Below are 13,273 nucleotides of genomic sequence, written 5' to 3' on the forward strand. Positions count from 1 at the left end.
CTAAATAAACCAGAAAATATTTACATTTAAGTACTTTTTTAGACTACTTTTTCACTCAATTACTCAAACCGACTAATTTATTATCAAAATAGTTGACGATTAATTTAATAATTGATGCTAAAAGGGTCGGGCAGTCATGACACACCCTACTCTGACTCTGATTGGCTTGTACTTGCGTTGATTATGTTTAAATATGAGGAGTGAGACTGAGTAGGGTTAGGGTAAGAATATTAGGATTAGCAAATCTGAGACAAAGTGGCTTTTGCCATCCTGGGAAAAAAATAAAGTGAGGTGCACAGCGTCATAGTTTGAGGAGTGGAGTTGCTGACTAACTTGAAGTTTGGTTTTCGATGGTTATTGTAAAGTTACAATCACTTATAAAATGGTTTATAAAACATATATTAATATTATTTGGCCATTATAAAGTTGCAACTGATGTTTATAGAACTTTACAATTTCTTAATAAATGTTATAAAGCATTTATAAATATTATGAAGGCTTGATAATGTTAATGTTTGTTAAAATAACTATGTTATGTAAAGTAACTATAACTAAAGTTTAATTAACAATCAATTTACTGTTAATTAATGATGGTTATTATAAAGTGTTACCCGACCACAGAAAATTCAAAACTCTGCTTTGGAGAGGCTGGAGCCAATAAATAATCCTTTGTCACAGCAGCCATATTGATAAGAAATACCAGGGATTCCAGTGAGCCAGCTAACTAATCAGATACAAATGGTTGTAGATTACATTTCTGTTAATCAGAATATTGATTATCTGACTAATTGTCTCATCTCCAGATGGTTCAGTCTCGGGCCTGAAGAATATATTCCTGCCCATAATCGACTGACAGCATTAAAATATTCAGAAATTGACTGACTCTGTATTCTGTGAATTTTTGACCTCTAAAATCAGTATCTCAAAAATCCCATATTGCTAGAGCTCTACTTCATTTGCAGTTACATGAATATTATATAATATTTTATAGAAAATTTAATAGAAAGTTTTAAACTAAATCTAAAGATCTGTAACATTCTGTGACTTCTTATTCTCATAGATTGTTCCTTTCTCTTCTACTTGATTCTGATTTTGCTTTATTATGGCTTTATTATGTGTTTAGTTATCACAATGTATATTTAATTCTGCGTTTATGTGTTCTTTACAGCTTCCATATTTAAGTTTATATCTGAAGGTTATTTTTAATTTGTAACTGTGACCTGCTTTCTTATTTTTGTCTTTGTCTGCTTTTATTTAATGCTCCACACTTCCATCCGTGCTGCGTTTGTGTAATTGAAAGTGTCTTCTGGTCTTATTTATCTTGTCCAGATCTATCCCGGAGCGGTGGAGCTCATGCAGGTCATAGAGGAATTCATCCACATCGTCGGACTGGGCATGAAGGATTTCCACAATGCCTATTTGATGACTGGGAACTTGGGTAAGAATCAGCCCACTTTTTCTCCCAGCACACAGCCGCTGAGCTCGTTTCACCATTTATTTCTGCTTGACATGGACACATAATCCCTGTGCTCTGCTGACTCCTCGTGTCAATTTCCCCACCATCATTAATTTAGGATAAATGGCGCGTGGTAAGGGTGGGGGAGTAAAATTACTGCAAATCAATAATGTTAATTAAAACTGAGCTTGTGGTCTTAATGTGCTAAATTCTTATGAAAACACTTAACACCCAATTCAATATCAAGAGCGCACAGTGTAGGAACCCCCACAAGAGGAGAGCTCTTCTTTAAATAGAGCTATAAAGAAAAACACACAACCCTCCTATATTATAAGATATTTTTATACTCTAATGATATTTCATTTCAAGGAATACAAGCTAAATAAAAATGAAGTTATTAATAATCCTGCAAAGCAAAGTAGTAGAATTAAAATAACAACTGCACAAGATTATTTTTACCTCACCCACTCTTGAGAAACATGTCCTACCAAAGACAGATTTTAAAAATGATTAATACCAACGCTCTAATTCCATTTCTTGGTGAAAATTTTTGGACTGCTTTAATTATTTTCACTTCTAAACTAGCTCTGTGCCAGAAAACGCCCTTTTCCCAGACAAGACTTCACAACATCAGCATGTTTAAATCTAAAATTAACAATACCTACTGATAATATAGGTATAAAAAAAAGTTAAAAAGTTTAAAGCTGTATCCTAGATTTCTGTAAACTCTGAAAACATGATTTAATCAGGCATAAAAAGGATTAGCTATACTGTAAAGGACCCCTGTCCTGCCTCCTGGTTTAAAAAAGGTGTGAATACAGCTCAAGCACTGGTAAACTTTCTACTTTTTGACAAATTTATTAAAAAAAAATATTGCTATCAGATGTGTCTCAACCATGATATTTCAACTCTGTAGCCCTGCTTAATCCAAGCTAAATAAAAATTATTGTTTAAACAATTGTATTTAAGAGAACTCTTCACAGCTTTAAAAAATAAAGTGGGTACTGTCCTATAAAAAATAAAAAAACATTTTGTCAGCTCCATTAGAAGTTGAAGTCATACATTTAATAAAATATTTAGCCTGTTACAAGGCTTAATAGCCAAGAGTTTTATCTTCTAAAGTATATTATCCCAGTATAATTGAAGAGTAAAAATCAAACCCCCTCAAAATACGTTATGGGCCAATCCTCAAGAATGAGTCATATTATTCACTGTATTAACACCATGTCTTAGACCTTTTATATTTATGCATGGTTTCAAACATATATCGCTATAATGAAATAAAGTATTTGTGGCATGATGGGAGATGAAGTCATTCTGTATGTTATTGCACTGTACTGCAGTCCTTTATGAAAAAAAAAAAACATGATTAGCAGAGCGTAGCCTGAAGCGTGTTGTGCAGAAGTGCAGCAGCATAAAAAAGATTGTTTGTCACTTCCTTGCGAGATTAGCACTTATTTAAAAAATATGTTGTGGGAGTGTCTGATAAAAGGCTATAAAATTGGAAGCGAAATTACAAGTTATTCTTTGCAGCTGTAATGAGCTTGCTAACATTTCTCTTTCTGCACCACTGATTGTGGTCCAGATTATAACTCCCCCTCTTTGGATGAAAAAACGTCTCTGGATATGAGTCTAGCAGTATTTCTCTTCCCTAATGTTCTCGTGGGTTCTTTTTGCTTCTGTCGCGCAGCCTCTTGGATGATCTGAGGTCTCTGTGGCATTTCATTTCTTACTCAGCCATAAATGGTGTCTTACTGGAATGGAATAATAGAACCGCGGTGGTGATTTATTCATGCAAGCGAATGTGAGCATGTACAGTTGTGCTGGCTGGAAATTCCTCTGGAGGAGTGAGCTCTGTTCCCTGTATTCTTTACAATAGCTAACATTTTGACCCACTTCTATCAAACACTCACACTCAGTGGCTCTTTATGATATTATGATTTCCATAATGATGAATAGGTAGCCCCCAAGAATAGCATAGCAAACATGCTCCCATCAAAATGCCATTATGAAACACCATGAGAGGCAAATTAAGTAATGGACACTTGGAAATGAGGGTTGAATGCATTTCTTAATGCCAAGCATTAATGACTTCTTTCACAGACATATTTCAGGGGCCCTCTCTTACTTTATTCCTCCTCCAATCTGGCTTAATGGTATTCATCCAATCTCATGGCCGGTGCCTCCTCTTAATGCGCGAAAAAGCATAAACACATGACCCCTGCTTCATGCACACAATATGCAATCTACTCCGTGATACGGACTCTAAATTGACAGTTAAGTGTTTTATCCAGATTCATTCAAATTCCTTGTACTGCAGAGCTAAACTTGACTCTTGTTCTATTAGTCAGCCATATGATTGTCTGGCCTCGGCTCAAATCCGTGGGACTGTGGATTAAACCGTGTCTGTCCGTCGGACATGATGTGACAGAAAATCTGTCAGTAAACAAGGGGCGGTGATGCAACTCAGCATTGTGTTTCAGTCTTAAAGAAAGCACTGACTGTCTTGAAAGACCGTGCTGGAGCTATTGAATTTGTTTCTGTTTTTTGTTTTTTCATTTTTCTGCAAATCACTTATATTTTACTGCTGACTGTTTTCCAAGCATGCTATCATTTTTCAGCAAACCACCATTTTCTTGTTTTTTAGCTTCATTAGTTTTCATTGGATTCACAGAAAACTGCATTACAGAAAAACATGCAGTCCACTTCACTACATCTAACACAAATACCTTTATGCTAATTTCCATCAAAATGATGATATTATCTGGTGTGGTACTGCATTTGAAGGGGCATTGATTTAAACATTGATCTGACTGAACTGAAAAATCTGTCTGGCACTGTTCAACATTTTTTACACAAATACATGTAGACATAATATTAATTATGATAAATAACCTGCACCTTTATCATCATATGTATACTGAAACAATGGAAAACACTGGCTGCCTGTAAGATGACAGAACCTCATACAAAAATCTAGCAATGCCTGCAAGCTAGTTGAGGCAGTCAACTCGAGCTGCACTGCAATCATACATGACATGTCTCACACTCTGTAGTACATACTAAATGCACCCTTCCAATCTGGCGGTCTATTTAAACCGCTGAAACCTCCCATCTCTCCCTCTGCCTGCCAGTACCATTGCTGGCTTGCTTCAGCCTCACTGCCTGTTCATTCAGCCCCACCGCCGCCCCAGCATCCACCTGCGGGCTCCGACAGGGGGTCCAAGATATGTGTTCATCACTCCTCTGTATCTCTATGTAAACATAATCTGTGAGGAGTGATGGGGTTTAGATGCCAAACTCTATGTTCTGCTGCCGCTATAAACATTCTTAAACGTGAGTTGTCTGACTAAACTAAAGACAATTTTCTTGGTTAATTATTAGTTGTTTGGTCCACAAAATGATAGAAAATGATGGAAAATGTCAATCAGTGTTTCCCAAAAGCCTCAGGTGACGTCTTCAAATGTCACATTTAAGAAGCTGGATTCAGAGAATTTTTACTCTTTTTCTTAATAAAATTACTCAAACTGATTAATCAAATATCAAAATAGTTGACAATTAATTTCATAATGGACTAATAATGGATTAATAATGGATTAATAACTGATTAATTGTTGCAGCTCAACAAAAATCTAAAAGTCTGGGATATTATATTTGGCAACATGCATAATAATACAGAATTTATATTAAGGGTATATTTTCACTGGTATTTTTAAATAATAGAGCAAACCTGAATTAAGAAAAAGCATCAAATAAACCTAAAATGCTGCCAATAAAGATAAAAAATCATCTTCAGAGTTTTCCTCAATGAATATGAACATGTATTTGAGAGTGAATGTGTATCAAAGAGAACTTTTTGAAAGCTTCCAGTTGTCTTTGTCTTTTACTTCTCCTAATTCTCCAGGTGTGACTGAAGTCTTCCTGATTACTGCCTGCACCTTGTTAATGAGTTGCAGCTGTGTCGGCTCATCAGTTTTACTAATAAAGCAGACAGACCCCCCCCCCCCCTTTTTTCACACTGATTCAGTTGAAATACACAAAACTGACAAATCTCTCAGTCCCAGGAGATTATAGCTTTGAAGACTCGTTTTAGTTCCCATCCATTATAGTGGTACAGCCGTTCCTGTACGTTTTCACCCCCATTAATAGACTTGATGTCTATTGAAAGAAACCCGATTATTATTTTTTCTTTTGTATCTCAGAGAAAAGGGCCTGCATTTCCAGCGTACAGCGATCAGAGGATATGAACACTGTGTACAGTTTTAATGTTTGTACTTCAGGAAGAGTACGTGGATGCTGAAAGTACTGCATGATAAAAATGTTGGTGATGCAGGACCGAGGCTGGCAGACTTCTGAAGGAGCTTTTTAGAGAAATCTTCACGCTGAGGGTCCATTTGGCTTTTGAGCAATTATCTGAAGATGTGGCAGTAATGAGCTGCCTCTGGCTAGAATCAACCAGAACCTCACTGACTGCTGGTGGGAAAATATAAAAGGTCTTTTTTTTTTTACCTGCCAGAGAACTGGGTACCTGTTTTACCTTTTTGTTGTAAATGTCAGGAAAAAGTATAGCTTTTTGTTTAGGTGCCATTATGGTCAAAAATTCAGACTTCCACACATAGAGTATTTATATAAAAGGTACATTAATTCAGTCACTTTTCTTTTCCCACAATATATTCATTGTTAATAGTAACAATAACTTAGACAATAACAGAGAAAATACTGGCAGAAAGGAAAAGCAGAAAAAGAAAAAACATTCCACAAACAACAACAAATCAAACAAGTCAAGCAAGCTGACAAAACAAAAGATGAAAAAAAGGATAATGTATAGTGAACATGTCATTATTGTGAAATAAATCCCAGAAACTAGATGATACAGGATCTCAACACGAAGAAAACTGAAACAACAGACCTTAAAATACTGTAACTGACCAATCAGAATTGGGTATTTAACAAAGCTGGGTAATAAAGAGCAAAAATCAATTGATACTAATCATCAAATTCACATTGATAGAAGTACAATTTAATCCATCATTTACATTTTATTCCCTCAGACATCCTCCAAATATTAATAAGAAAGTCAAGTTATTTTGGTAAATAAGATATTAGAGTGTTCATTCCTCATTTCCACATTTTAATTTTGTCATTTTTTTTCACAAAGTACATTTATTGTTTTTAAGTCTCGAGGAATAAGTTGGGTCATAGGGCTAGGCATTTTTGTCTTTTTTTAAATGAAGGTTAGTGGTTATTGATTCCATATAAAACACTCTTTTAACCATCTTTCTTCATTGATTTTAATGAGGAATCAGTTATATATTTTCTGTGATAAATCATAAAATAACCATGACATGTCATCAGAGATTAAGGAAACATGTTAAGTTGAAATACTCGCTTCTCTGACGTGAACGCTGCAGCCACGTCGTCCCCTCTTTGAAATTTCTATTCCAGGTGGAATAACTGTTTTTATTTGCTTGTTATACATTAATTGGAGTTCAAATTAATGCTGAATGTTCGCAGAAATGAGTAAGTGTCTGTTTATGAGTCATAAGAAATCATAAATGATCTTTTAGACAGAGTAGATGTTTATTATGGTTAAACTGAGCGAACATTTAATGAAGTCTGGCAGGAAGTGAGACAGGCAGTCACTTAACTCAAAGAATAGAGTGTGTTTTTTCAAAGTTGTGGGCTTTTGATTTCAGTATAACAGTCTTAACTTTACATTGCCAGAGAACTGCCTGTGATAAACAGCTGATCAACATAAAGTGTAGGACTTGTCGCTTATTAGTGTGTTATTACAACATTGCGTGTCTCCTGGAGCTCCTGCAGCCTGCAGAGCTTCCCTGAGTCTGGGGAGGAGAAGCCAGATGGAAGAAGACATTTCAACCATATATTATTTGTTAAATATCATTTCAAACCATTTGATATACAGTATCTGTCTCCATCATACTATTTAAACTGCTGTACTCACTTTTGCACACACCTTTGCTACATAATTCTCCTTTAACACAGCTGGTTGTGATTGCAGCCAATACCCTTTTTTTTTGCAATTCAGTCACATTTCACTGTGTATTCTGGAAAAAAAAGCCAACATACTAAACTTAATGTTGATAATACATGGCCAGGGCATGGAGCACAGAGTTTTCAAGATAATTATTTTACCCCTGGACACAGCACAGGCTTTGGTATCGAGCCACACAGTAATTTCAGCTCACGTGGCCCTTTTGATTAAAGGAATGGAAAGTTTTGTGGATCCATCGGTGGAAGCCAAGTGGAGAGCATCTGGCTGAGTAAGATATTGCGGCATCATTTCGTCACTAATTTATGGCAGCCTCTTGACACCTAGATAAATACTGGCTGTCACCGGTGCATCGTCCTCTGTCCTCCTACTTTTAGTCAAATAACCTTGATTGCAAAAGGCTCTCCACTCCAGCAACTTATTCTCCCTCCTTACAAGCAAACACTTGGAGGACAAAGTGAAGCTTGGGACATGTTAGGAAATTAAACACCGCTTTGAAGGTGAAATACATCATGGGCGTTTGACATTTTTGTTCTGGCTGTCTATTGTGAGGCTGTACTTCACGGTCGAGAGAATATTTTGACATTAATAGTGATTAATTGCAATTACACACACACACAATGGCGGCAAATGCTCATTAATTTATTTTCCGTGCAAAATGTTTGTGTTGTCTGACTTCAACAGTTTACTTAATGCTGAACCTCTCATGAACGCATTCAGATGTAATGAGCAATGCCATAATTCCCTCTTATGAAAATGAGCCATGCAGAATGCAGTGAATCGGTGTTCAGAAGCATCACAGTCCTAAATGATCACTTTATTTGTGCTGTCTAGCCCCATCAGGCAAGTGCAAAGCCCCATTTACCTGCAGAATTACCCAGAACTCTGAAAGACAGTCTTCCCAGCACCCTGTTGTGTTGCACAGTGTGCCCCGTGACTAAAACCCCCTACACACACACACACACACACACACACACACTCCTGCTCCCAACATCTGGCGCTGTGAACGGGCCTCTTTGCAATTTCGGGGTCTCGTGGCGTTCTGTGATTTCATGCCCGCTGCTGGATCATCCGAAACACGCAGACACACCTTCTGTCACAGATTTCACTCAAACATGGAGTCTCGCCAGGATTCAAATTGTATTATTGGCAGCACACAAGGAACAATAGAGCTTTTGCATCAATGGTAGGATTAGCCTCAGATTCCCCTCACTGAAGCACCACCTGACCGGGACTGGATGTGATACCAGGTAGAGAACAGCACATCTTTATCCTCCCCTTGTAATGTTGAGGCCTTTTCTGTTGATCCTGGGAATTTTCCTTGTCGTCGCCTTAGTGCATGGACCGGCCTTTTATGGCACCTCAGCAGGGAGGTGAGAAAAGAAAAGAGCGATTAAGGAGATTACCTGACTGCCAGTTGTCAGCCGCCTGTTGTAGCCCTGATTGTGCACTTTGTGGTAATTGTGTAAATGGATGTATTAACAACCTATTTGGGGATTTTACACACACATACACAATTTAGTTTGATAAAATGAATTAAAATATTTTATTTTCATTTCATAAAAATTGGAAATATTGGTTGAGGCAAACAATTCTCTTACAGGGTCTGAAATCATTGACATGATATGATGACCTGCAGCGCCACTGTCGCAAACTGTATCCACTGCCAATATGCTGGCATGTAAATGTCATATGTGCAGAGATGATGCTAAAACAACCCCTTTTAAAGCCTACTGTGCTCCTGTGGTGCAGTGACAGTAAAGCAAATCTTCAAAAAGCTTTAGGTTACCTTTAATGGTGTATTCAGAATCTTAATCAAGATGGACAAGTGAAAGTCATATGTTTGTGACTAGTAATGTTTGAATATTTGTATATAAATAGTTACTCTCCTGCACTGCCAATATCCTGTTAGACATTTGTTTGTAATTTTGTCATAAGTAGCATATGAATTCTTGAAATATAGCCAAAAACATGTTTTGTGAGGTTACAGTGACCTTTGACCACCAAAACATAATCAGTTCAAGTGGACATTTGTGTCAAGTTTGAAGAAATGCCCGCAAGGCATTCTTGAGATATCGCATTCACAAGAATGGGATGACCTGAAAATATAATACATCTGACCACAGCTGTTATGAATGTGCTCAAAAAAATTAGGCTGATGGGTCCAGACGTATTAGAAATCAGCTGCAGACAGGCTCCAGGTCATGCGCAGACATGTACTGTACACACACACACACACACACACACACACACACACACACACACACACACACACACACACACACACACACACACACACTCACTCATAAGTGATTGCATGATCCCCTCCAGTCTTACAGGATGTCATTGTTGTGTGGCGTTAGCCACAGTATTTAAAGATCTGCCTCTCGGTTTGAAAATGGTGGCAGAGTCCAATCCTGTGTTTAGACCTTTTTTTATTGGTTTATATTGGATTACAGATTTTGCCTTTGAAGAGTAAATCAGATGTCTTGTTGCACAGTGTCTGAGGGATGAAAGTTTCAGCTCGGTTTGCTCATATTTACACCTAAGCTGCAATGTTCAAGCAGAGATTTAGCAGGTGAAACAGGTAAGAAGAAATACTCTGCCCAGAGTGATGTAACATTGCACTAATAGTGTGATATTACATCACTTTTAGGTGTAAACAGAACATACAGCGGAACAGAGTGAAACTTTTCAACTGAAAACTCAGGCTTTGATTCATATTAATAGATTAATATAGATTATAGATTATAAAGACTGAGAGCTCACTCACATCATTTCAAAAATGAAAAATCTTCACTTTCTTTTAGCAGCAACTCCTCCTATCAGTACTGAAGGTTAAAGGAATAGTTAAGAAAATATGTATTTTTGTTGTTTTGACAAGAGTGAAATGAGAAAATCAGTTTATTCTGTCTATCTGTCTGTATGGTAAATATGAAGCTACAATCAGCAGCAAGTAGCTTAGCTTAGCATAAAGAATGGATCTAGCCTGCCTCAGTCAAAATCAAAGGTTTTTTTTTGCAAAATTATTAACAAATTATGTGAATCAGTCTAAAATGATGGTAATATGTCATATTTATGCAACAAACAGAATCACTTTGCATGGAAATGTATCAGTACAGAAATACAAAGAACACATAAAGCTGCGTCTGTGAGTGTGTGATTGGGTGTGTATTCCACTCTTTAATTAATAGTTACAGGGACAGCTCACCCCAAAATCAAAAATACATATTTTTACTCTGGCTTGTACTCTCATTTACCCATCTAGATAGTTTTGGTTTGAGTAGAGATGTCTGCCTTCTCTCAAATATAATGGGACTAAATGGCACCCAGCTTGTGGGGCTTTAAGTGGCAAAAAATAAAATAAATAAATAAAAAAACTCAACAGCAATGTCTCTTTCCAGAAATGACCTGGTTCTTCAAAACAATAATTGCTGGGAACAGTTTCATGTAGTAACTACTTTCTGTCCAGTAGAAATAAAATATTTCTGATAGTTTCTACTGCAGAAAGACAGTAGTTGAAACTGCTCACAACAAGGTCTGTGGATTATCTTAGTTGGGTTATGATTTTTGGAAAGAAAGCTGAATTTTTCAAATCTGTTTTTTTGGCATTCAGAGTGCCATTTAGTCCCAATTTCTTGGAGATGAGGCAGACATCTCTTCGGCTGATATCTTCAAAACTAAGAAAAGGATGGATGAAAAGCACTGCAGATAACAGGAAAAATATCTGGGTTTGATTTTGGGGTGAACTCTCCCTTTAATGTGTGACCAAGAGACAGGAAAAACGTGACATGTGAAGCTGATTTCTTTTTTTTTTTTTTTTTTATCACAGGCTGACTTGTGAATGAATTAAGGTGATTTTCCAGGAGACGATCTACAAACTCATAAATACTCTGAAGCATATTGATCATCAGTATTTCTCTGTTGGTGTGTGTGTGTTTGAATTCTGCAGTGGCCAGCATCCAGAGACTTCCCGCAGTGTCTGTGATGACTGACATCAACTTCCCCATGAAGGGTCGTAAAGGCATGGTTGACTGGGCCAGGAACTCCGAAGATAAAGTGGTCATCCCAAAGGGCCTCTTTGTTTCCCAGTCAGCAGGTATGTGAGGGAGTATATTTCACAGAGACATTCTGCATCTGGTCCAGCACGTCTTTCTTTAGGACTCCACATACCCTGTCTTCATTTATTTGTCTTAGAAGATACATTATATGTTAAGTTTACTTCTTCAGAAAACTTGCAGCAACATGTATAGAATCTGCAGAGGAAACTGTGACAGAAATGTAGGATTAATGCCTAGTGAACAGACAATGATGGATTCATCGGCCGCTGCTGAGGAATGGAAAATAAATATCTTGACATCTCAGCAAAAGCTGGATGATTTTAGTCGAATTGCTTTCTACTTTCACACAGAGACATCAGTCCTCTGCAGAAGGTATTTTCTTAATGTTTTATGGTACATCACCCGTTGTTTTGGGGAAGTGAAATAATGCTACAAGCCTTTGAACAAAGCCAGGTTTGCTTGCCTGTGCTTGTTCAGTCGCTGAGTTTTCAATCGACTCAGCGTTTTCAGCATCCTTTCAAACACTGCCAGTTGCCACTGTACTATATATCGCCATCCAGAGCCAGACAATTTGGTTAATTGGTGTAATCAGTCTTATCTGGAATATATCAAAGATAACAAAACAAGGGATTGATTAGGAATCCGTGCCACGTGCCTGATCCTGGCCACTCTAATTTGGACAGTGTAAGAAGCTGATTCTACTGGAGACTTTAGCACTTATCTTACTGGAGTCAACAAAGTCTGTTGGAAAAAGTTGCGAAAAGTGCTCCTTGTTGAAAAAATAAAAAATCTTTTTTTTCTTTAAGTGTTATTGGCAGAAACTGCCTTGGCACAACAAACTAGCAGGTTTACTTAAGCCAAGTGTTACTCCCAATTAAAACTTTCCCTTGAATTATGAAAATTCACCATGTTACTGGGAGGCAGAACTTACAGTATTAAATATATACAACATGGACATTTTGAATATTTACTTTTTAACTGAAAATCTGGCAACAAGGTCCTCTTGTATAATGAGGTCGGGAGATACTATGAAAAAGGAAGTCTATCAGCATAATAACTCAACAACAGTGTTAATTAATTGTTCATTGTTTCCTTCAGATATGGAAGGATCTCCGGTCTTCATTCTGGGAACAGTTCTCTACAAGACTCTTGGACTCATGCTACCTTCACCAAAGTAAGTGCAGCCTATCTCCTTGTCTGTATTTTCTGGTCTGCTGGCACGAGGAAATATGAGACAGATTTAATCCTTTGGAAGCAGCAGAGGTGTCCGTTTTTATTCAGAGTAGTAGATCAAGTCTTAAAACAGGCTGTGCCTGACTCCAGTGTCCCTGAAATGTTCCACTTCAAAGACACGAGCAGTTTAATAGTTTTACTGTACTGCTTTTATTGTACTTTCTTCTCCTTTAATAAGCACTTTATTAGCAGAAATGTATAGTATGGCATTAAAAATTTAAAGATCAAGTTCTTACATTTTTTTCAGTTTAAACAAATCACAATGTAAAAAAAAAAATTCAATTCACCCACCCAGGTAGCCTTAATGCTCAATTAGGTAAAGTTTTATAACAGTACAATAGTTTTACAGTTTGATACCAATTAGACAGACAAGAGACGGACAGAGGACCGGGTTAATGAATGCACATGACCACACAGATGAGTCTCACTCAGGAGAGGACAGATTGTTAAAATATAAAATGAAAAATTGCCATTTCTTAGTGAAATGATCCTTAGATCAAAAAAAACATC

General features: G+C 37.0%; 1 protein-coding gene across 6 annotated transcripts in view; it reads left to right on the forward strand.

The window, feature by feature from the left end:
- Positions 1 to 13,273, forward strand: part of adgrb3 (adhesion G protein-coupled receptor B3) — a 172,602-nt gene that overhangs the window by 102,651 nt on the left and 56,678 nt on the right. For all 6 annotated transcript variants that reach the window (XM_084735208.1, XM_084735207.1, XM_084735210.1 and 3 more), the window contains 3 exons: positions 1,330 to 1,438; positions 11,422 to 11,568; positions 12,629 to 12,704. In XM_084735208.1, the coding sequence (XP_084591334.1) occupies positions 1,330 to 1,438; positions 11,422 to 11,568; positions 12,629 to 12,704 (332 nt within the window). The remainder of the gene's footprint in view (positions 1 to 1,329; positions 1,439 to 11,421; positions 11,569 to 12,628; positions 12,705 to 13,273) is intronic.

Source organism: Lutjanus erythropterus, chromosome 14 (genome assembly GCF_056507025.1).
Source record: "Lutjanus erythropterus isolate fLutEry1 chromosome 14, fLutEry1.hap2, whole genome shotgun sequence".
In the NCBI taxonomy this organism is placed as follows: Eukaryota; Metazoa; Chordata; class Actinopteri; order Lutjaniformes; family Lutjanidae; genus Lutjanus; species Lutjanus erythropterus.